Source organism: Gymnogyps californianus, chromosome 1 (genome assembly GCF_018139145.2).
Source record: "Gymnogyps californianus isolate 813 chromosome 1, ASM1813914v2, whole genome shotgun sequence".
NCBI lineage: Eukaryota > Metazoa > Chordata > Aves > Accipitriformes > Cathartidae > Gymnogyps > Gymnogyps californianus.
The window spans coordinates 14544464-14570771 of NC_059471.1; the positions used below are offsets into that span (position 1 = coordinate 14544464).

A 26308-nucleotide genomic window follows, 5' to 3' on the forward strand; every position below is an offset into this window, starting at 1 on the left:
CGTGTCAGGTCATCATGACACAAAGCAGTACAAACCAGTAAATCCAGCAATGCTGACAGTCTAGCCTGGCAGTATGCACACAGGCTTTTGAGCCACGGAAAGCTGGGAGGGCTTTGGATATTGGCTCTGCGGCTGCAAGCTGACTTATCGGAAGGAAAGAAAGGTCAGCGTGCCACAAGCGGCGTGTAAGGCAAGAAATGCGTACTTGGAGTCGCACGGCTGCATGGGTGGAGCGCAGCCCCATCCTCTCCTGCTCTGGGGATAAACTAACCTTAAGTTTGTGCAGGTAGGAGAGTACAGGAAGGAAGGATCCCTACAGATATTACTGTTCGTGCTACCGATATGTCACTGATAACTGAGATAGATAGATAGATATTTGATTTTTAGATAGGAACACAGGAAAGCAGCTGACCTTCCCAATAAAGATAACTGGGAGAGAAACATTACTGTACTTCAAAAGAAAAAAAAAAAGAACTGGGGTACTAATGAAGCATTGACTGGTCAGAAGATACAAACTGAACTCACAGCTTCTCTACTGTAGATATAACACAAGAAAACATAACTGCAGTGCAGCTGAAGGAACAGCTGGAGTTCAAAAACACCTAAGCTTCAGTTTATTACACACACATGTAACCAGACCATTCCAAAGCGCCATGAAATCAATTGCAAGTTTCTCAGACTACATTTCCCTCTGTCACGGACTAGGTGTTAACGAACCCGTATTCCCCCTTCCCTAACGGCTGGTCAAAACTGTCGATCCAGCTAAGATCTTTGAAAACACGAGCCAAGTGTTTGACCTTTTGTATTTCTTGGAGCACAGCAGGTCCAACTGCGAAGCAACTTGGTGTGAAAGAGCAGGACAGCTTGCTGGGGCTGGAGGTCTCCTCTCCTCTGCACTGCATTGTCTCAGCTCCCCAAACACAGCAGGGCTGCCACAGCCAGGCATGTCAACCTCCGAAAGAGTCTTTAAAAACCATAAATGTGATGCCTCTACAAAGCTGAATACCAACAGTAGAGCTCAAAGGAAGCAGGTCGCTTCATGGTTTTGTTTGTTTGCTTCACTGAAGTACTAGCAGAAGGCAATACTAAAGGCCTTGGGTCAAAAATACCTAAACTAGAGATTAGGAGAGGCTTAGCTTCAGGCATAACTTGCATTATTTAGTGTAAGAAAGATGAAGAACTTTTAATGATAGCTCAGACAAAAAGTTATGTCTGCAATCTGCAGAAGATGGCAAGCTTTCTAATTAGTGCAACAGGTCTCATACTTTTAAAATGTAATCAATCATCAGGCACATCATAAACGTCAGAAAACAAAAAAGTCCATCTGCCAAAACCTCTTATTTCTAGTGTGCAAAATGCAACATAAGAAGATCCAGCGTTGTTACATCTTGTTCAGTATATTGAGAAGCACTACAAGATGTTTTATTTAGACCTATTTGTAAAGCTCAGGTCAAAAAATACTTTAATCTTAAAAAAAATACTAATGCAGAGAAATACAGACAACTAAAAAGCCTTGTACTCTCTAAAAAAAAAAGAAAAAACCTAGTTTGCTGATGGCTCTCTGGACATTGCCGCAGTGTTGAAAAGTCACAGTACATGAGATTTCTACAGGGAAGGAAGCAATCTTGTGTTTTGATCAGTGTTCATGGTGTCTGTGTAATCCAGAGCAAATGACGGTATCAAAATGGACACTAAAGGCAATTTTATAAACTGGGCTCAAAGCTGGAAGTTCTCAAATTAAAACAGTTTTTTCAAACTTCAGACAATCAAATAATGAGCACAGGACTTTCAAATCCATACAGCAGCCACACTTAGCCAAACTTGTTCTGTCTTATGTAGTGCATTTATCATGACCACGAGATTCTGGGAATTTTTTTCTGTGAGTTAGAGATCTTTAAGAAATACAATTTCAAAATGTCTTTAACCTTTGTTACCTATTCCCAAAAGACGTCTTTTCTTGCTTTTTGATTATGCCTTTGAGACAAATACGGAGCATTTCAGACTAATCTCCCATATTTATGGGACACGGTGACATGGCAGCCACTTGCAACAAATTTTAGGGACTGAGTAAAAGGCAGATGTAGGCTGATCCAGGGCACTCCTCAGGCAAACATACTGCCTGCTCCGTTTTCTAATTTCAGAATTAGGGTGTTGAGGAATAATGTTTAGTGTGGGAAGTTTCTGTTAACAGTTTAATCTAAATGGTAACATAGTCTGTTTATTCAATGGTAAATCATGTGGCAATGCTTAAATTCCCAAAGAATGCATGAAATATTGTTGTTACACAAAAGTGGAATGGTTGAAATGGACTTTTTTACTAAGCTCTACAATTACTGAATGCAAATACAAAGAAAAACAAAGAAAACGAAACCTCAATATGTAGAAATAAAGAATTTCATGTTATTTATTAAAACATAATGGCTTTAAGGATCACAGTTAAAAGTCAGACTCTATTGAATATGAAAGAAATTGCTTGTCTGGGCAGTTGGAAATGACGAACCTACTCAACTAACACAAAAGTCTGCTTATACCATTTTATCCATGGCCACATCTTTGCACCAACTCTAGTGAGTTTTGTACTACTATGTGGGAATCTCAAAAACGTTTTTATCCCCAGTCATAATGTAGCTTCTTCTTGATTGGCTTTAGGAAATGATAAATAGTAAGGATACCTTTAGATCTACCTTTAGTTGTTAGTTGTCCACATTTTTTTCAAGAATCAGGACGTAATTTTTATGAACAAGTAACATCACTTACACTTTTAATGAGAGGGACCCTGATTTAATCAGGGATACTGAACTTATGTCCCACGGGCCTTTGTTCACGTGACAAGGATATGTCTATACAGACCAAGCTACACACCATCAACAGTATGCTATCACACGATGGATGCATCCAACATGTCATGGGGAAGAGCAAAAGCATATGGCCAGCAAGTACCCAAGTAAGACTCACCATTTCCTATGTTGTTAGAGAATTTGAGTACCATTTTTAGTGACTGGCAAAATTTGTCCTATTTTAATAGACTCATAAATTCTTCTTGGGCTTTATCCGTTTCTCTGTTGTTTGAATATATCAACAATTTACTGCTTTAAAAGCAGGAGTTGCTTCATATCCTTATCAAAGGAACAAACACCACCACATTATAATTCTTCCATCAAATATTCATTTCCATGGTAAAACATGACGTTCTTCTTGAATGTATAAAGCTAATTTAGTCCAATTCCTCTTTTACAGTTACCCCAATTATAATGGCATGCCTTTAAAATATAAAATATGTAGCTTCACTAAATAGTACTGAAATGAGCCTGATGTGTATCAAAACATTTGTAGTCATATCTTCCATTTCTTTTTGCATTTAATCTCACTATAATTTGTTGTTAATGGCTGTTTGAGTATTCAGCATTAGAATTCAAAACATTAAGATTATTAAGAGTTGTAGTCAGTGAAAACATCTCTATTTAAAGCTTCTCAAATACAGAATTTTAAAGTTGATGAATTTAAGATTATAGCTAAGTGATTCAGCTTTAGTAAGTAAGTGCTGAACTTTTAAGGAAAGTAACACAAACCAAAGCTTAGTGGGTTTGCATACACATTACTTCTGGTGTAATATACACGGAAATTCTCCTGCTTTCCAATTTTTGAAGGAGAGCTGCACTGAACAGTGCAGAAAACAGTGCGCTGAACTCAGAGTTTCAATGCAGTATGAGCACAGACAAGAATATGAATGTATACTTTGTGCCTAGCACTTTAGTTACTCATGAAGCTACTGCAGTGACGTCTACTTAATCCTGGACAGCTGACTTTGAAAGGATATTTCTGTGAGGCAGAGTAGTTAATAAAAAGTGAAATATCTGTGAGAAAATGTGGGCAATATTTATTTTAATTCCTCCAAAATCTTGTATTACGCACATGCCCACGTGTACTCATGCACACAATGTACTAAAGTAAAAAGTTTACACCATGTCAGATCAGAAATTTCAGAGTGTGTAATATGTAAGAAAAATGTATAAGATAACTGTTCTTAGAAATCTGAAAACTCTATTCATTGTCATTCTTATGCATACCTAAAAAGCAACCTAGCCAAGTTTACAAAACATTTCTTATGACTGTTGTGATTTTTGCAGTTAAGGAATCAGGAACTCACAATATGTACATCAAGCTTAAATGGCTTGTGTATGTTACAAGTATAAAGCAGTAGGCGGGGTAAGTATGACAAATATACTGAAGTCCTGACATTGCAAAATCTTGACCAAAATAAACAAACAAAAAATGACCCAGAAATCATCTCTATGATAAGAGAAAAGACATTTCACTTTTTGTGAAAGAGAAGAGGTTTCACCATCCCTGCCAGAATCTTGGGTAGCTGGGCAGCAATCACCTCTGACATCATCTCGGGGAATTCAACACTCAGTGCACGGGACTGGAGAAATGTGTTCAGACAGAAGAGATGGAGCTGTTTCACTAGCTGGATTTAATAAAATACAAACATGATAAATCAGGCTAACAGTAATGTAGCCAGATAAACATGCTGTCAATCACTTATCTCATACATCCATCAGCTGACATCATTATATACCTTCCTCTGTCATTCCTGGAATCAATAATGAGGGTACTTGTAATTCCCTATTAAAATATCCTCCCATGGCAAAAATCATATATATAGCTAAATGGCATGTCATATAAAAACAGTGCCTCACCGATATTATAAAGTAGCATCGTCCTCACTCATGACATGCACCATGAACAACGGCAGTCACTAAACAAGTATTCAACCTTTCGTTTTATTCTCACGTTCAATACATGTCTCAATGCCTTGTTCACTATATGCTGTTTAAACACTGCTCTGAGGGACAACATTTACTATTTACTTGCGAGCTTTTCCATGGTTCTGATTATGATCATATCTGGGTATGCCGCAAACATTAAACTCCATAGGCTCTCGTCCCTTGAAAGCAACTGCTCAATATAAGTGACTGTTTCACCTCTTCTATCTTCTCTGAGAAGTTTCAATTTTATAGACGTTTTTCTTTAAGAACTGTGACCTTTATGTTGTCAAATATCATACTATTTCTGCTACCCTAGGCTTCAACAATGTGCAGCCTCTCCAGTGTGATGATGTATCTTTTCCTTGTATCTCCCATCTCCTTAACAGCCCAAGCTCAAACAGAGACTTGAACGAAGATACTCTACGGACCGAACATTACCCCAGCCATCACTTTGCTGGGTATTTTGCGGCCAGCCTCACTCACTCACTCCCACTAAGGCTATTTTACTTTAATATTTGAAATGAAGAGATTGACTCTACAGCCCAGTACTCAAAGAGTTTTCCTCTGGATGCTGTGACACTCAGATTCAAATTGTTACTCCAGGTAAGGCAGGAAGACCTTTTATCGCAAGCAAGACTGATCCAAACAGGTTCCTTGAGCACAGGGCTACTATGAGTAGTACACTGGCCAGGACTTGTTTTTGCAAGTAAAAGGTGACTGACTGAACTCCAGAGAAGGGTTTAGCACTGACAGTTCCAAGTGACGACTGCAGTCTGACTACCAGTAAATACTTAAAGTTAAGCTCCATATCGGCCCTTCAGAATTTTCTATTGTCTACCTTCACCTGCAAGGATGCTTTTTGTACTTGCCTCATTCTCCTTTCGCTGGTATCTGAGACAATGTAATAGCTAAATGGTGAAGGTGAGTTCTGCAGATAGCAGAAGCTGATGGAGAGGTTTGTGCAGTGGATCAAAAGACTCCAGACCACCTGGTAAACCACATAATTATCAATATTGTTACCTCTCTTAACTCCCATAAATGGGATCCTCAATGGGTTTTTTTCCCCATCAGAAGGGGGAATTAGTGACAATGAAAGGTTTTAGATGAATAAATGAATTTATTCACAAACAATTAAAATAAAACGCAGATTTGCTGAGTGCAGAAGAATACAAACACGCAAAGACCCTACCCTTCCCTGAACACCCTGCGAACTCCTCACAACCACCACTGAACTCAAAAGCACTCTTCCTAAACTATCTTAGGGCCACTTCCCCAGCACTTGCTAAAACCATCAAGTATGGCCCTGTACCTCTGCTTTTTGCCCCTCTTGCAGAGATACACAAGCCATTACAAAACAACATTCACGTAGGCAAAGGTTTATATGCAATGTCATTCCTCAGTTTTGATGGATGTTAAGCCAATAGGATACATGCTGGATTCTCAGAGATGTGGAAAGGATTCAGGTGCATCTTTTAAGACACTTATGAATCTCTATGATATCACCACTAGAGTTCTCAAAGATTACTCAGTTCCCAAATATAGACAGATACTGAAAAAAATAGCATAGAATATACACATAAAACTAGTTGAATTAAGGTTGCAAAGCCAATCTTGGTTGTCTTTCTCTAATTCTTAGTAGCCTGACTTTGCAACTTGAATCGCCTATTCTTTGCATTATTTAAATATTTTCATGAACATGTATACACACACACACACATACACGCCACCCCTACCAAAAACTGTAACTGTACTAGTTACATTACAGAAATAATGAAACAAAATGGTAGCATTCAAATGCATGTTTCTCAAATACTTACATCTTGTATACCATATAATATATACACAATATATATTGATGCTGAATATATAGCTATTCACACAAATACACACACTAAATGAAAAATGTAGGGGTTTTTCTTTCGTTGTTTAGAACTGTTGACTAGCCATAAAATTACTTTCAAGAAATACTAGTTCCTTCTTACATAAAAAGCAAAACACATTAACAAGTAAACTTACATCATGCATGGAATCCATCAGTTTTGTAAGCTGATAGAAACGTTGTGAGTTGGCCACAACACCTTTCTGGCGCAAACCAATTGCCTTCACCAGTTCTCTAATGTAACTTGTTCTCATCTCATCAAATTGGCTTTGACTTCTTAGACCTTCCAAAGGAACTAAAAAGAAAGTAACACTTGTGTTGCAATTTATTCTGAAGGCAATGAGAGAAATTTAAAGTACAGGAACAATTTACAGTATTTCACGCTGTGCAGTGCAATTCATTATTATATGCCAGGTACTTCTTCCCATTCAACAGTTACTCCAGAAACAGTGATACAACTAGTTAAAAGGATATACCAGCAACAATCAGTCAATTCTGCTAATTGCTAATGTCTAGAAATAGCCTTAAGCTTCAGCTACACCTGTCTGCTGAAAAGAAGATGGCCAAAAGAACCACTCCTGTCCTTGAGGAAAGATGTTACGGACTGGCTCATGTTTACACTGCTGAGGGTCAGCCCTCTTCATAGCAGATTTATGTTAGAGAGATTTAGCTGGAGTGCTTCAAAATGGAGACAAGGACCGAACTAACAACTCTTAAGCAGTGTAGACAGTAAAGCATCCGGGGCTCAGGCCTCCTATTTGGACCTCTTTCACTGAACAGAATAGATGCACTATCAGAGTCTTAAATGTGAACAGCTTTTTAGAGAAATTAGCAAGGAGGAGCAAATGGCTGAACTCACTCTTCTCTTAATGATCAGCCGTGAGGACCAAAATGAGGACATGGAGAGAACATTGAGAAATGAACCTGTTAGTCACCGCTAGTGGTAAGACCATATTTGATCACTGATGGTAAGTGCTGGTAGCATTGTAAGGGAACAGGCGTAAGCTCTAGGCTCTACTTCCCTTGACATGGCAGAGTGTAACACACAAGTCTTATAATTTATGTTGTCAAAAAGGGAACCAAGAAATTAAAAACTTGAAGAAATGAAACTCGAAAAAATATTCCCATCTGGCAATCAAATCTAAATCCTTCCTTCGCCATAGTAATCATACATTAAAACACGGTCTTGTTTCAAACATATTGTTTTTGAAAGAGCTGTTAAATTTCTTCCCTTTTCCTTTCTCTCTTGCCAATGACATTTCACACTGCAACGTCACATTTAACATTTCGTACTCTGACAGCAAGCATGAGGGAAAGGATTCACCTCACTGAACTTTAGACATTTTACAGTATAGGCATCTCCATCTGGGCTAGTTACCACAGCTTCCTGTAGTTTTAGTGGGAAAAATCAGGCAAGTCTTGGGCACAAGGCATGTTCACTGCTTTAGAAGTATCCTTAGAAAGAAATTAATTATGCTGTAGAGATGCTCATTTTTCTCCACGGACTCTAAAAGAATGTCATGGGCACTAGCTCACACAGTTAAATAAATCGCCTGCTAGTTATCAAGGTATCTATTATATCTTCAGTCTGGTATCAAACCATGACTAACATCAGGCCACAATGGATTTCATTTGAATCTCTTTTAAAAAAAAAATTGAAGCTTGGTTCATAATGACATTGACTTATTCAACACAGTAACACCTAACTTGCAGGTGATTTGTCACTTTCTGGAATTAAAACATAAATAAATGTGTGTACTGACTCTCTGTACAATGCACTGTATTGTTAGATACCTAGGAATGGAATTCTTAAAAGAGAAGCCACCCAAAAAGGAGACGGCTACACAGGGGTCGAACCTAAACCCACTCCCTGAAAGAGAATTAAGTAGTAAACCGCGCACTGAGAGCAACACTGCTCTCCATTCAGAAATCATAAACCCTGTTCTGAAATCAGTTGCCTAAGTCATGTCTGGTTCCTCTGAAAAATGTAAGGGGAAAGGAGATACTTCAGGCAAACATATTAAAATTAGAATTCCCTCACCTCGAGCCCAGAGAGAGCTGACAAGGCAGAAGTTCAAATCTCTATTCTACCTGAGTCAAGCAGAAGTCTCCTATTTCGTAGGAGACTGCCCAAGAGAGGAAATGATCCCGTTTGCCAAGGTTGTCTCTTGCTCAGTGTCTCCTCAGACAACTGAATGTCTGGGGGAAGAAGGGAGACACACATACAGAAAATAGCAAGTTTACTTTAACGACAAGTGTCTAAACACTCAGCTGGGCTATGGAAGTCAGGGTCTGACTTCTAACTAAAACAGAATTTAAAAAAAAATAAAAATAGAGAACAGAAATTGTGACTGCTTCCACAGAAAGTATGTTTATAACACCATATCTAATAATAGTTCAGCTTTTAGGGATGCCATGTTAGCTTTCTTTTGGCAGCTGATGGAGATGAAATGCTGGCTGGGCCTTTGGTTTGACTCAAGTCCAGACAGACAAAGGAGGTATCTGAAAGCATGCCTGTCACATCTATGTCAAGGGTCTGAATGGAAGGGACAAGTTCTGGTTTGTGGAGAATGCAACGTGCTTAGGAGTAATACAGGCAGGAATACTCACAGTGGGGATAAGTTATGTCATGGAAAAAGAAGAGCTTAATTTTCAAAGCCTGGATGGTTCTGGGTATATCTTAAAAGCAGATTTACAGACATCTGTGAAATCTTTTTCATATAAAGTGACATTCTGATAGAATTTAGGGTTAAGTGGATGCTATCCTTGACTTATGCCTCTAAAACAGCAATTAAGTCCTTACATTTCCCTTGTGAATTAAGTTAAAAGATCTCTTCCAGCAATGAACGGCCTGTTTCCCTAGAATTCTGCAAAAGCACAGTCACATTCCTGTCTAATCACAAAAAGTTCCACTAAGCTATTTATTTGAGTGAAGAATTACATGCACAAATGCAACTTAAACACAGGTAGCTCAAATGTTCCTTCCCCCTGACCATATGTAAAGAATGCGGATGCTTTTATTCAGTGGCAAGAACCCAGCCAAAATCTTATGCAACAAGATTCTGCAATTCCTTTAAATCAAAAGTCTGGAAAGTGTTAGAGCTAGAACTGAACTTGCTATGTGCTTATTTCTCTCTTTTCTGGCATAGCTCTACTCCCTTAAATCATTGTCTTTCTGAACTACTCATAGCATTTGTTCCTAGATGTATGTGGCCTCTGCAAGATGGAGCCCTATTTAGAACTTATGGGCCACTACTACAACACAGCATGTTACATACAGTAAATAAGGACCTGTAAAATGGAAACAATTGCAGAAGATAAAAATGTTGGTCCACTTTTTGCAAAGACTAATTCTGCTTTCAAGATAGCTTTAAAACTGTCACCAGTACAATATAAAGAAGATGTCTAAGCCACAGCAAACTCAATGGAAAAACTGTGAAATCAAAAATAATGTTAAAACTTAGGCTGGGGGGTCCATTCAGAATTAGAAATGTATTGAGACTGACATTTAGTTATGTTTAATACAAATTACTGTTTCTTCAAAATTACATAAAAAGTAAGAACCAGTTCATCTGAATAATAAATCAAACAGAAGACAGAATGAGAGACTAAAAGTTCAGACTTGATTTACTGTTAGTACATGAAAGCTTGAAATGGCCATACTTTCACATTTGAAGAGGATTAAGATGAATACCATGACTAAAATAAAAGTAGTCTTAAAAAACATTTTGTAGCAACAATAAGGTTATATGGTTTTTTGAAAACAGTTTTGTGGAATTATATTTATACAGTACCAAACGTTTACTAAATGTCTCAGCAACAACGGTTAGGTGTGTTCCTTTTCCCAAAGATCTGACAAATTGTTTTTTCCTATAAGACAATAAGTGCAGGAGAGAACAAAAAGCAAAACTCATCAGCACAGGTAGAAATACTTTCTTTTTCTTTTTTTTTTAAACTAATTTCTTGCATATATATATCATCGTAAAAAAATTAGTTTCTGAGCACAATGCAGCTGATAAAGAACGATAGCTTGATGAATACTGTTAAATTGATGCATTCATGGGTGCATCATTTGGTCCCCCCCAAATGAGAGGGATTGGACCATTGTAATGTTTTTTTGAATTTGATTTGAACTTTCTGGGACAGAAATGGATAGCTGGAATATCACAAATGTATCTAAATTTCACTGCAATTTAAAACTTCCCTCTAAGGTTCAGATGATAGGCAAAGGAGTTCATTTGTGATGAAAACAAGGTGGAAAAACTTTTAAAATAGGAATACATTCAGATTCCAACAAAGCAACTGGAGTTATATCAGAGAGGGATTTTTGTCCACGTTGTTTTTATTGCTTTAGCAGAGTGTATGGTATTTTGCTATTATTTTAGTAAGTTTTATGTTCGTATGAGCTAAATTTAATCTTTAATGCTTATGCTCTGCTGAGACCAAGTTTTTTTTAAGCATGAGCTTATGCAAATACCAGCCAACTACAGCTTAAGAGGGAATAAATTTATTTCCTTATCTTTTACTGAAACTTTGTACAACCAACAAGCAGGTTATGCAGGATTTGCACATCTCTCCTCCAACTCCATAAGAGTGTAGAGAACCAAACTTCAACATTCTTCCAATTATATTTCTCAGAGGTGCTTATTCTCATTTCTAATAGCACCTGTACCATTTTTAAACTTTCTATTTGGAGATTCCTACCTAACAATTATGGCCTCAGCAGACGTACATTTTAGTATTTCAGAAGGGGTTTTGGAAGATAACTTCATCAACTACCACATTAAAGTGGAACGCAGCTGTATGCTGGATTCTTTAAAAGATGCGTATGATTAAAAGTGACCATGGATTTTGTTCTAGAGAAACAAACCAAAGAAAAACATTTCCACTTGTTTATATCTGTGCTAAACTTGACCTATTTATAACTATCAAAAGTTGAATAAATGTTAGTATTGTTTGCCACGTCCACCTCCCTAATGCTTTTGAGTAAGCATGCTTCAAGTTCTTGGCCAAGATAAAGCCCTCAGTCCTGACAATTTATTAAATGTTTTTTAATATATTTCTATTGCTTGTAAGGTTTTTTTTTTTTTATCTGAGTCATTTAGACTGAAGAGCTTCTAGGCAGAAATACTGCACACTTGATTTGAAAATGTGTAATACAGTGTAGCTATATATCAAAAGAGATCCAACATTTCCCCAGTGTCTTTATACAGAATAAAATCAACAATGAATCACAAATTATTTGTTCCTTATAAACACTAGACAAAATATTTTTAGGTCTTGGAATACTAACATTCCTCCTAAAGAAGTTTCCATTTGTTAAGCCAGCTAGCTTAGCAATTGTCAAGTTAAACAACATGGTTCAAAACTCTTTTACTAGTGATATGTTACAAAGAAATAAAAGAACCTACTTGTGTTGAGAAGTAACAGTGCTTTCATACATAGGAACTCTTCTTGGCTAACTTGAAGTCTGACAAATTCCTGTGGGAGTTGCCACATGGATAGACACAGGGAATAGAACGATGATTCTTTCATCCTCTGTCTTACACCCAGAAAAGGTAAAAAAAAATTTAAAAACCATGAAAATAAAGAAAAGGAATGGCTCCGGTACTAATTGTTTGAAGGAAGTGCCTTGTTAGCAGTTTAATTACCACATTACAGAAATTAAAGAAAGAGGTTATACACATAAACAATTTTCTGACTTTTTTGTATCTACACTGGTTTTTTAATCATAATGAATGTGCTGTTATTTTGGATTTTTAATCTGTTACTGCTGCCCAGAAAAAAAACCTCGGAGACTATCAAAGCTGAATGATTACCACCAAAAAAGGTTTTCTATTAATTAAAAACACCCTACTGATTAATGTAAAGTACTGGTTTTTTCTTTTAGACATTGATAGATTTTTACATTCTCTAAAAAGATTTCAAAGCATAAAATTCAAGATAAACCTGAAAGTTTATAGAAAACTTGTTCTTAGGTTTTGCAAAAATGTCTGCATTAAAATACTTTGTTGCAAGTCTACCATTGTACTGCTAATAGCAATGATATTATTTTGTAGCATTTTATGCCATTAAAGAAACAGTTAAAAATGTTACATGTAAATATATACAAAAAATTTAAGTAAACTTAGACATTAATACAGCCTTATCTAAACTCCTGCAGAAGTAAATAGGACAAATCACACAAGGAAATACATAAAACTGTTTCATTTTTTGCAGCACTTTGATCTTACTTTTCTCTTTGAGATTTTTGTACACTGAGTAAATTTTATTGCATATATTTATTGGGAAGGCCATTTTCAACTGAAATGACTGCAACAATAGCATGACAAAGTTTGTAATCTAGACTGAATTCATTGTACATTAACCTGAAGATCCAGTAACTTGGGCTAATTTTACAAAGTTGCATCCCAATCCAGATGAATTAGGTACAAGATTAAATTTTGCGCCCCCCCCCCCCCCAAGTTCAGATCAGCATTCCAACCTGACTGCAGATAGTACCCTCACCAATGAAAACAGAAGATATTTTCCATGAATAAAAGACTTTTCTCAATGCATGGAGGTTTCTTCTTGTTATTTAAAGTGTTAGTGTTATCTTAAATGAAAATTATTTCAGCTTTGTTCAACATCTGATATCTCGTACCAGCTCTTAAATGACTTAAACATAGAAATTTAATCTGTTAGATCTAAATGGACTGGTTACTTCTATATCTGCTTTAAATCTCCCTTCCTATTCCTTTCTGGTAGTCTATTCCTAATTATTATCTATGAAGAGTGATAGTAGCTTTCAGGGTATGCTTAAATGCTGTTCTTAGTCATGTTTTCAGATACTGCAAAGTATAAGTAACAGTAAATCCTTGTAGGGTTTTAATACTAATTAATGAAATCTTTGTCAAACTAACACTCCTGGCTTTCTTGGTCTGAAATTGATGCTACCAAACAAGACACTCCCAAGAGCACTACAACTCAGTTCGCTAAATGACAGATTGGCTGTGAAACAATCTTTGGGTTGTGGTTTCATGGTCATTTTGAAACAACTCAAGTGCGTGTTGCCCCTCTAGAAGGAATTTCCATTCTCTCTTTCCACCTCTAGGTGTGCACTCCTGCTATTCTGGCATTACTGCCTGCACTCCCACGTGGTGAGTCAGGTCAGGCATCACCTCCACCCGCTAATTAATGCCTTTTCCTGGGGTATTTCTCAAGCATATAATTTCCTTATCTGTTTGACTGTGCAGCCAGACAGTGTTTGATCCACCTTAAGTGAAATCATGGGGATGCACGACCGTGGCAGGGAGGCAGGTGGAGTTAACTTTATGGCAGCGTTCAGCAGTTACCTTTGCTTAAAGTGATCATGAAAGTACAAGCTTAGAGATCGTAGACAAGGCAGTTGCTTACGTTTTACTGATCTAAAAGCTAACCCAATACATAGTTGCAGCTATGATTTAGTGTGCCAGTTACTTTTCATGTTGAACTCTTTGTTTATAACATTTCTAATATGACCCTGATGAGATGTTCTACAACCAAGAGAAGGGTATGTTGTCAGTCCACCTCCTTCTCAATGTAGAAGGTCTTGAGCTGCAAATAAGAAGCTGTCTCTGAGCGATTATAATCAGGGTTCATAAATGTCAACCCTATTCTGGAAGAAAGTACTTAAAGTCTTCTTCACAAGGTGGCAGCAGTGGTCCACACGCAGGGTAATACCCCAAGACATGCCATTACTGCTTGAAGTCATCTCACTCTGTGTTTCTTCTGAATGTAACCATGAGATACATCACAGACTATGCTGGGACATATGCTGAACAGAGTCAGAAGTTCTCTCAATCTCATCCCTTCAAAGTACTTCAATTTGTACAGCACAATTAATACACATGGGAGAGGAAAGAATTCATTACTCTATAACCTCACAGTGATTTACAGTCATCTGCAAGAGAAAAGGTCAGTAGCTACAGGGCCTGCTCCACTGAATATTTTCTATAAAGAACTTCACTTGCAAGAACTTGCATGTCTATAGATTTTAAATTCAGGTGCCTAGATCTTCTGCAAATCCACCTCTTAATCCTTAAACAGATATGTCTTACAAGAAAACCTGCTTAATTTTCATCTCACTTCATAGTAGTTCTTTTAGGATTTTAAGAAAAAATAACTAAGAAAAATGTATTTATTAAGGAAAAACAAATAGGGAGAAAGCTGCCAGCGGTTCCATGTCCTTTCATCAAAAGAGAGACAGAGCCTATTTAAATGTTTTAATTGTTGGGAAAGAAATGGATTTGCTTTTATCTAATCAATATTACTTTGACCAAGAATCAATTAAACTGACAAAGCTTCTCACATATTTTATCCTTGATATTAAAATTCCTTCTTGCTAAATTATTACAATTTTCTAACAACAAATGTACTTTAGAAAAGCAGAGTTTTATCAGAAAGCGTCAAAACTGAGTATTTAGACTATATACAAACTATTCGCAAAAACCACCCAAACAACAATGACCAAAGAAAATCCCACTTAGTTCCATTTGTTAAACATTAACTCATGTCTTATTCAGATTAATTCAGGTAAATCTTCTGACAGCATCATTTTTTTTTTTTTTCCTCTTAGATAATTAAAGTATTATTTGAACTCCTTTTGTTTGGCCATTTCAACAGAATATTTGAGATTCCCACAAAACCCCTCCCAAAGTTACTGACCTTTAATATGATCAGAGGACTTTCCTCTGCTGTTAATTTTGAAACAGAACAAGCAATGAATGAAATCTTGGCCTCAATGAAGCCACATTCTCATTGACACAAGTAAAAGTGCATAATATGAATGACATTTTGAAAACAGCAGAGTCTACTTACTCATTTAGAATCAGATCTGGTGCAAAATATAACATCTGACCACTGACATGTTTGTACGATCTCCATCCCATTGCAAAAACCATTAGACTCATCCAGGAATACTGGATGAGGGTTATCTGATCATCAATATGTAAATTCCGAAATCCTGGAAATGAAATTAAAAGTTAAAATACTTTATAATTCTCTTTTAGACAACAGCTGAGTAGGTGTTCTGAGATTACAACTTTGAGCTATAAAACCGAGAATACCTAGAAAGACAAGTACTTTTGGGGATGTAGCTCTCAGAAGTTTGTGAAGTTTGTATAATAACTGGCTATCTCACTTTGATAGTTAACCTCTTGTCTTTTTGTTCTGATCCAATATTTTGAAACGATCAAACCAAAATTGACTTTAGCAGTCAAAAGTGACTATTTCAGGGAATAGGAATGCATCTCATTTTCCTTTGGTAAAAATACGACAGTTTGTAACATGATCACTGTAACCAACTCTTATTTAACATAGATAGCTTGGACTTCAGTGTTCTTAACAAAAGACAGTTGTAATACAATAAACATCCACATATGAATATCTTTCTTGCATTTAACTAAAGAGAAGCATATTCAGTTGTGTGTTTGCCTTTGATACCTTTTGCTCTTTGATAACTTTAAGTATTGCTATGAATTATCTGTCAAACAGCTTCCTGCCACTGAAAGCAGCGGTTCTGTTCTTCATCACCTGGTCCTCTTACCTCCTTCAAGCAAGCTTTGGCATTCATGCTACCCCTCAGTGAACTGGTTCAGCTCATGAAGCCATCAGAAAACTACTCACTCAATGAGATGAATCAGTTCAACCAAGAGGTCTGACAAGCACAAGCTGCAACGGGGAAGAGCAGTGATAGAGACTACCCTTTCCTGCAGCAGTGAAGTGTCATATTGAGCTCACATGAAACCTTATTTTCCAGGCTTTCTGCTCAATATATTGATTTTTATACATCCCAGGATCAGGCCCCTATGACCACACAGCACACGTACATACATAACATGGATTTTTTTTGGAATCCAGTCTTGGATCTTCAGAAATGCAGTTACTTCTTGTTACCAGTCTATTTGTGAGCTGCTTAGTCCTAACTGGTACTATTTATTACAATTTTTCTCTGTTGCTTTCAAAAATTCGTTTTAATAAGAATAAGAATAAAGAATATGCAGAAATATAAACATTTTTTTATACGAAAAGAATGAATAATAGAGTAGGAGGGGTTGGGGTGGAAAGGCTGCTGTAATGATCACATACAGGAATTCTCTGGGTTTCTGTTGCTTTTTGGAGTGAGTCTAAATACTTGGACGCATTCCTTCAAAAGTGCCCTCCTATTAAAACGTATTTGATCAGATAATATATCTGACGAAGTGGAAGCTTAATTATTTTAGAATTTGTTAAGACTTAATTAACAGGCAGTCAATAATATTCTCTTTTGACTGCTCATCCTATGACATATTAGCTTAACTAGAAATCACTACATATAAGAAGTGCTATTACCTGGTAGCAATTTAGACCATTTGACTACACAGAGAAGTTGCCTCTCACAAAGATGATTTAGACTGGTAAGCAAGGAACTTGGTGTTTCCGGTTTTGTATTGTCATAACCAGCATAGACAACTTCTGGCTCAATGCCCCGTAGAACACTTATCATTGGGGGAACAAACTGTATTTCTTGATTTGGAGAAAAGGACAGCCTTTGGGTTAGAGACTGGCTTTCATCTTGAAGGGTTGCTGGCTGCTGGAGTGCGACATCTAATGTTCTCACAACCTTAATTTTGTTAAACTTTTTAAATTTTCGACCTGAAAAAGAAAATTGTTGATCTGTTAGAAAGAATTAATCAGAAACATTAATATTTTCCAGTAGTGCTGGATTACACTTTTAACCTACACAAGGAAACCAGACTGTCTTCAGAATAAGTTTTCTATTTTTTGACTATTTATATAATTAAGAAATAATCGTGGAAAATTCTTAAGAGTTTCTACCTCCATATCCTCCTCCCTTCACTAAGAGATGAACGGCACCCACTCCTTAGAATTATTGCCATGAATTTTAGGTTACAGTAACCTCATAAAGTGCTTTCTGGTTCAGTTCCCACTGTTCTATCATATGCCGACAGCTGAGCCAGCTGGCTCTACAATTCAGTTTCTATTCAATGTTAATTAAGGATACCTTTTCTTTTTTCTCCTTAATATTCGGAAACAAAAATGCTAGTAATTAATTACTACACACAGAAATTCCTTTCGTCCAGTTCCATAAAGGCATTTCAGTGTCATGGCTAAATTCTATTTTGACGCTCTGTAATGTATATTTTCCTCCTGTTTACCAGTGTTGTGGAAGGTGGCAAAGCTGAACTACATGAGCATGCGGACCACACCCGAATGAGATGTAAACAGCACATGGCAATAATGGGATAAGATTGTGAGGCTATAATAGTACAGGAATGTATATAAATTATAGAGGCTGTTAATATGTTTTGGAGGGCTTTAAGGACTTTGTTTAGCTGCTTAAAAGTAGTTGTCCATGATAAAGCAGAACTCATAGCTTGCTTAATGCTTTTGCTTAACATTGACCTCTTCTCTGATTGGAGGAATAAGAAGATTCGGAAAGCCCCAGAGCCAGTTTGAGTGAAATGCCAACAAATACTGTAAAACCACATGTCAACACTTACAAAACTCTTCACTTTCTAAAGAATAATTTCTCTTTCTCAGTATTTGCAATTCTTATTTCCATACTGCAGTGGTTTGAAGAACACTAACTAAAAAAAAAAAATAGCTGAACTGTCTTCCCAAAATAAGCACAGACACTACATCTGGTATGGCTATGGAAATATACAGAGCTCTAGGTAACAACTCTTCAAATTTCTGTCATGGAAACAGTCTGGCAGTGCATCATATAGACACAGAAAATCAAACCTTCAGGGGTTCAAAGACAATAACCCTCAGTAACATATTACACATTACAAGATTCAATTAAAAGACAAGTCCACGTTGAGGTGGCTGCATGGAATACATTTGCTTTAAATAGATCCTCAAAGTTGATGAAAACCCTGTTAGATCATTAGTTCTGCCAAACAAGTTTGGCTTAGTGAAAAAAGGGATAAAAAAATGCAATAAAGATACTGATACTTATGGTCTGATTTAGATGACAGTGGGACAGTAAGAGAGATGCAGGGTGATGGCAAAAAAAAAAAAAGGGTAGATCATTCTGCTAACAATGAAAAATAAAAAGTTTTCATGTTTCAACCTTAAAGAAAATAATAAGGAAGGAAAAGGTTTTGCTCCAAAAAACACCCAGAAATCACATGGATATTTTTACTTGTTGAGGTGTTGCATGCTTTAACAATAGTAGAAAAAGAGAGGCACCAAATTTCACTGGATGAAAAGAAAATCCATGCCTATCAAACTGCTGAACCACTGAGAAACTGCATTATAAAATGGCAATATGCAAAAACTACTCTAAAAGTACAGGAGGTGAAAGGTAATAGAAGCATAACAGTATGCATCTATTTCGTTGAATTAAAATCCAGTTTATAACATGCATATCAAATTTTCTTTTAAAAAATGGTACTTTTATTTACAAGTGAAAGATTAGACAAGGGAACTTATCACATCCTAAAGGAAGGGGACAAAGACTTCTCCGTCTCTCCCACACTTTGGTGTAGTGCTGTGCTGTCAGAATGCAACCAGTGCACCGAAGAGGCCCTAGGACACAGGAGTAGGGAAGCACACCTAAACTTCGGCATATGCTCTGAATACATTCTCAACTATTTATGGAAGGAATCGAGAGATGCTAGCATAGTCAGACTCATCTATTACTTTCCTCCTTGGAAAGTCCCAGTCTTCCAAACTACACACCAAAACAGAAAGGTTCGACAAATACGGCTTTACTTAGGAACATGTCTATTCCATTTTCTTCAGGTGCTCCCATATCATAGAAGATAGCAAATCTTATGAAAATCCAGTGTCTCCATTTTGGAAGATGTAGGATGTGCACTTCAGAGAATTAAACTGACCTTTTCAAAACATTCATTAGTACACAGGTAGTATAACTTCAAGTAAGATTAACAGATCAAACATGGAAAGATTTCTTATGTCATTTCTAAATATTTTATACAGAACAAATTCTATTACTTAAATTAATTACTCTTGATGTACACTGGCATAACTAGAGGTAGAATCAATCTCCTTGTTTGTGAACCAGACAGGGTTGAGCAGATGAACACAATCTAAAAAGCCAAAATCTGCTTTTGAAAAAAAATAATTTTGTGTTATCCCATCATAAATATGCATGTTTATGCATTTCACATACAAAAAAGTTGTACACAAAAGTGCAAAACTTTAATCTAAATTAAAACAGTATTTAAAATCCAAAGGGAGTATACTAAACAAAATTTCAAGAAACACTTTTTATTGATAGTATAAATATGAGTGATGGGCTCTTCAGTAACACTCATCATCCAGTGAAGTCAGGGGTCATACTCCCACTAACTTAACTGTGAGTTTAATTAGCTTAGTATCAAGTGCTCCAACAATCTTATGCTCATTTTATCACTTGTGGTAAGAATACAAATATTTCTGATTAGTGGCTCCTTAGTAAAGAACCAAACACAAACTTACACCTTATGTTACAGCTGAACCAAAAAAAACCCCAAAAGAATAGACAATATATTATGACAAGAGACCTAGGGCCAATTTCTATCATAACAAAGCTATACATAGTCCTAAACATGCTGGGAATTTCCCACTAACTATTGTTTAGGCATGAAGGAAAACAGAAGGAACAATGCATTTGATAGTTCATAAATAATGATTTCAGGTATTTTCTGAAATAATGGCTTCAGATACTTTTACAGTTCAGAGAACAAGTAAAGAAAGAAACCAAACAGAGTGCTTATCACAGGGAAATGTTAGTAGTTAATAAGTACCCATGTTTCCAAGTGATTAAATGTACCAGAATTAATGTCACGCTGGTTTGCAGAATTGCTTATGTGTTTATTTCTAATTATGTTGCTTAACAGCCACCAGTAAAGCAACTCCACTTGTTACCTATCTACTCGAGAGGTGACTACTAATAACTCACAGTAAACTTTCTCATCTACCACAAGGAGACCATGTCAAATTAATGCAAACTCTTAAGGACATAAGGAAAATAACAGAGATTTGACAATAGCTTAGTTTTTCAATTGCTGCTTACAAAAATATACAGATAAGTTCCTGCTGTAAGATAAACAAATGTCTCCACTTAGTCCTATAATGTGTAAAGAATACTAATCCACTCTGGCAACTATTCATCTTAATACTAAAACCTGTCTGTGCATATTTAGACAGCACACCTTTTCTCTGTAACATTTTCACTAATTTAAGATAGCCAACCACTCAAGCAGTTCTCTTTTACCCTCGATTACTACAAATAACATGTGTATAGTGTTTGTGTACAACATGTACCTGGAAAACATAAAGAAAGTAAAAAAATAAAATCTACTTAATCTCATCATCAAATATATTATGATTTTCTCCTTAATACATAATTCTGTGTTTTAATATTCCTTTAACTAGGTATATAGAACCATACTGCCAATCAGACACTACTGATAGACATTTCATATTAAAATGGCTGGGTTTCTAGTAAAAGTCTAACATCTCACTATCCTTCTCCATACCCTGCAATCTGGTGAAAAACATCGATAATTTATTATTCTTGACAGAACACTATGGCTCTGACTTTAAGGTCACTATGCTCTTGTGTTTTGTGTAGGAGAACAAGCTGTGTACACCTTAGGAGGGTGTATACAAAATAAAGGAACAAAGCAGCAAAGCAGAAGTAATACATCTTGATTTTAATAAAGCCTTTGATGCTACCTCAGAAAATACTACCTGGAAAATTAATTCACATTTGTCTGCATGTAATCACTGCAATGCAGACTGAAAGCTGACTGAAACAATGAAGAAAGCGATAATTTAGCAATACAGCTGAACAAGGAATCTGTGATAGTCAGCCTGGGAAAATCACAGATTCACTGATAGGAAATAAAAAAGCTGGATATTTGTTTATTCCAGGACCTGACCCAGCTACCTGCTATCCTATTAGGTAGAAGATTAGAAAGGGGATAGATTAACGTATCCAGTTATGAGATCATAAAACTCAAAGACAACTAACAATCCCACAGAGAATGACAATTAAGGAATTAAGAAATATATGCTTTCATTGATACTTTCCTTCTATAGATTAAGAAAGAAAAAACAGTTCATATAATGAAATTGGTTACTAAAGCTATTTGTTGCTATTCTATAATTTACTTGCAACTGACTACAATTTCTTTTAGAACAATTCAGGTTCATTTTATTGCTTTGAAATTAGGGTCAGAAAACAGAACTGTTGTCAATGTAATTTATTATTATTATATTATTATATTATCTATATGGTTGCCACTCAGTAACACTCAGTGGAAGATAAGTGTGCTTTTCCCAGCAGTAAGTTTAATTTAATTAATGTAATAAGAATCTTTAGAATCCTATAGTTAACATCCTGTAAAATCTTAGTCTTTCTCACCTTGATTAAGCAATATTGGAGGTTTGTGTTTAGTAACTGAAGGCTAGCATTAAGAAGCTAAGTAGCAGGAACAAAAGAACAAAAGTATATCTTTCTAAATTCTGAATGGCAGAAATCAGAGAATGCACAAAAAATCTTGAAGTATAATAGTTTGTAAACACAAGAAAAGATTTCAAGTATTGACAATTCTGTTTCGTTTAAAATACTCAAGGATGTATCTAAGTATGTAATTTGTTCCATGAATTGGAAATTTGCTTATGGACACTTATGTCCTGGGGAAAATTATCTAAGCCCAGTAGTACCCCATATATAAATCATACTGTGTTGATCAGCACGGCAAGTCGCGGGTAGGAAATATTGCTCATGTGATACAATAAAGGAAATATAAGAAATGGCAGAAGAGCAAAAGTAAGAAAGATGACAGTAACAGTAGAAAGAGCATTATGGTTAAAGAGTCTTTCTTGAGATTTTTTGTTGTTTTGAATTTCAAATCCTCATTTACAAATAATACAATCTCACTCTAGTTTTCCTCATTTTTTTGGCCTACCTTTGTCTTTTCTTCTCCTTTCAGTATTAAGCACTCCATTTCAACCTGCATAGAATAACTAGCTTCCTAATCCCCCCAGAACTGTTGACATCACTAAGAGCACCTGAAATACTACACTCAACCTGATGCAGCTGAGAAAAAACTAGAGATGCCAGAGTCCTGGCTCCATTCGATAAATCCTTTTTTCCGTTGACCCACTGTTCTCTTCTACTTCCTATTTGCTGCCAGATCACTTCTTTCCAGAAGATGGGGCAGGTAGGGCTATCAGGGCAGAGATCTGATGAGATGCTATGCCCCTCTGAGAACTAGAGGAACTAGACTGGAACAGTCTCCTCAAAAAATGGAAGACAGCTTTGATTAGGTATGTTTAGAAAAAGGCTAAACAACACAACAAACTGGCTAGATAGAACAACCTTGCACTAAATACAAAGAAGCTACTCACATTTGCTTAGTAATAGCTGAGAAAAAAGGTGATCCAAAGAGAAAGAGGAAGTTTTTACTCTCTTCATACTTGACAGTAAAGAACTAAGAGTCAGAGCACCTCTATCCTCAGGTTTTGGTTTCAAGTATTAGGACATAACATCTTCATATGAGGACATACCATCTCATCAATGTTACTAGCAAAAGCATCCAACTTTTGCATTTTAGACACCCAGAGCAAAATGTATGTATTAAAGAACACTAGGAAAAATAGCATCCATAAAGGCATGCAAAATGTAGAATGAAGTCAAGCCTTCTGGCTACTTTTCCTATGTAGAATTCCTATGCAGAACAATGCTGAAGTAAAAGGACTAGATGATGCTAGTGAGCCATCACACACTCTTCCGCTTGTTGAAACAGTGCTGCCTGTGATGTTAAAATACTTGGGGTTTAGTTATTGGTTTTATCCAGGCTATCATACATGAAAATTCAGGTTAGATCATCATCAAACTCTTGGCTGTGCAAAACTCACAGCCAGGAATGATTTTTTACCTGTATTAATTTACACCAGTTAGAATCATAGAATGGTTTGGGTTGGAAGGGACCTTTAAAGATCATCTAGTCCAACCTCCCTGCCATGGGCAGGGACATCTTTTATAGATCAAGTTGCTCAAACCTTACAAGACCACCTTACAAGTTGTCTCAAACCTTAAAACACAGGTGTTATATCTGCCACTTCCTCCTTTACCAAGTCTCCATTCTTACCACATATTTTCCACAGCCCGCTCTGGACCCCTGCCTCCTTGGCTTTCTCCTCTTCCAAACCTGGGCTAACAATGCTTCAGGTTCTGCCTTTGCAGTAATACGTTTCTCTACTGCACTGCCACCCCAGCTCTAAAACGCCGCTTCTCTCTGAGAAGGATCCAAAGGACATGTTCTTTTCCTTTTGTCCCTCTTCCCCCAGTCCAGTGCCACCAACATGCTTGTCAGCTCCATTTTTTTTACTGAGAGGCGGCACTGGCTGACCAAGGAGCAGGAAGGAGGGAGAGACAGTAACAGCAATTAGATTGATGGCTCTCGTTACTCTATCTCCAGTGCTGTGGGGTGAGGGGGATGCAGTTTGGAGAAGACGACTCAAAGGAGAGGCAGCACTGAAGGTCTAGGGAGGTTCAGGGGTACAACACAGAACACAGTTCATACCGCAGCATCGCCTCTCCCTCCTCCCATCCCGCTGGCTGCTCCCTGGAGCTGCAGCACTGTCGCTTACAGAAGATGAAGTACCGAGAGCTAGCAACAGCTGCTCACTGTTTGGGAACTACTGATTCACATCACCGATAAAAGTATAAAATGTAACAATGACAGAATGGCCTTGTGTGCAGAATACTCCAACTCCATACAATATTACAGGAGCTGAAAGCATACAGCTGTGCAATCAAATTATCAGTCTGAAAACTACATACACGTTTTAACTTATGAAAGTACACAGATTAGCAAGATAATGAAATTACGCACAGTATATAATGCCAGTTCTTCCTTCAGGGATAAAAAACAATACATAAAATGCAGAGAGAGAGAGATGTTTGATGCACTAAAATAAATTATATTAGAAAGAAACCAGTTTTTTGTCCTTCCTTTTTTTTAATTCCCTTTGAGAACATATTCTTTCTATCATCTTTATATAGCCATTTTCTTATAGTCTTAGCCATGTATTTTCAGGCTTTGTGCTGATCCAAAACTTTATACAGCTAAAGTTCTCATGAAAAATATGAAAAAAATACAGCAAAAATATGCCTCATTCCTGCATGTTATCACAGCAGAACTTGCCATGTGACTACCTGATCCTACACCATTTTCTCCCTGTAGGTTTTCAAAGGCACAGTGCTCAATTTTGATTAATGTTACATAAAAAAAGCAAATCTGTTACAGTAAGAACTAATACAAAGATGGGAATTCCCAGTATCTAGTATGCAAAGTCTGTAGTGTTGATGCAACCGCTGCCTGGCCCTCTTCGGTGGAACAGAACGATATGATTTTGTTGACACGTACTCAAAGCAATGATGGAGAGCACAACAGAAAAGAGAAGGGGATAGTACTGATTCTTGATTTTAGTGTCAGTCTCAATTTGCTTATTTTTTACCTAAATTAAATTTTCTGATCCGAAATTATTGATAAATACACACCAAAGATACAATTCCTGCCCTTGCAAGAAAATGAGTATAAGGGTACACAGTAGGAGAGAGAGATTCCTACAGAAAGCTATTTTTGTTTCAGGATTTCCAGACTCACTAAAAAAAATTATAAGGATTTTAAAACATCAGGTAATTCTTCCAAAAATAACATTTTAATGCGGTTCTTTCCTTTACAGTATCAAAGCAATGTTGTTTAAACTCGACAGATTGAAGGTAGTGTTCTTGACTGCCTACTTTTCTGAAGCAGATTTGAAAAGCAGCTCACCTCCCAGGACCATACCGGCTTGACAGCACTTCCTCAAGCGACATGCTGGACAGTTCTTCCTACGAATTTTATCAACTATGCAGTCATTTCTTCCAGCACATAAATAGTTGTGCTGCCCTGTAGGCAAGAGAAAAACAGGATTAATACTACGTTTTCTAGCATGACAAAATTATTTCTGTGCATAAATGTTCCAAAAATAACAAAGGATTCAAAAAAAGTATACTTGAACCATTAAAGGACTCCTTCACTTTATGTTAACTTTCAAATAATCATGTGTTACTATTTAAATATAATAATTTATTTGGCCTGTTTAAGAGTGAAACTCCCCATCTACAAAATTCCAAAATAATTAGCAGACAGTATGAACTGCTTAAATTATTGTACTATCAATATTTCTTAAGTAAATCAAGCATGAGGATAGACAGACTGATTTGTTACTTTCTTTCTTTTAAGTTATTGTTCCTAATTTTAAAGAACTTAAGTAAAATTTGCTTGGATTGATGTGGAGTTTCTGACAGAAAACTGAATGAAGAAGTTGGGGCAGTGCAAAAAAGAGCCCTTTAAGCAGAGTAAATTACCTCTGATGAAGAAGCAGTTTTGTAATAGACCTGCTGAAATACCAGCTGAACAGATGCAGCCAACACAGCCAAAAAGGACAAACAGAAGAAGGCTGTAACTTTTTGGTTTAGGTTAGCTCTTAGTTTATTGTTTAATTCTGAAGGACTCAGTTAGGAAGAGCCTGTCATTACTGTATTAAAATGGAATCTTTTTAATGAAATTAGCTGCCAGCAGAGCAAAAAATTAAATTCAGCTGATATCCGGACATTCTTTTGAAC

At 36.6% G+C, this 26308-nt stretch overlaps 1 protein-coding gene across 1 annotated transcript in view; it reads right to left on the reverse strand.

Annotated features, from left to right (window-relative positions):
- Positions 1-2296: 2296 nt before the first annotated feature.
- PGR (progesterone receptor) overlaps positions 2297-26308 on the reverse strand; it is a 40430-nt gene continuing 16418 nt past the window's right edge. Inside the window, 6 exon segments of the mRNA XM_050904771.1 lie at positions 2297-4468; positions 6786-6943; positions 12060-12190; positions 15487-15631; positions 16999-17301; positions 25473-25589. Of these exon segments, the coding sequence (XP_050760728.1) occupies positions 4313-4468; positions 6786-6943; positions 12060-12190; positions 15487-15631; positions 16999-17301; positions 25473-25589 (1010 nt within the window). The 3' untranslated portion in view covers positions 2297-4312.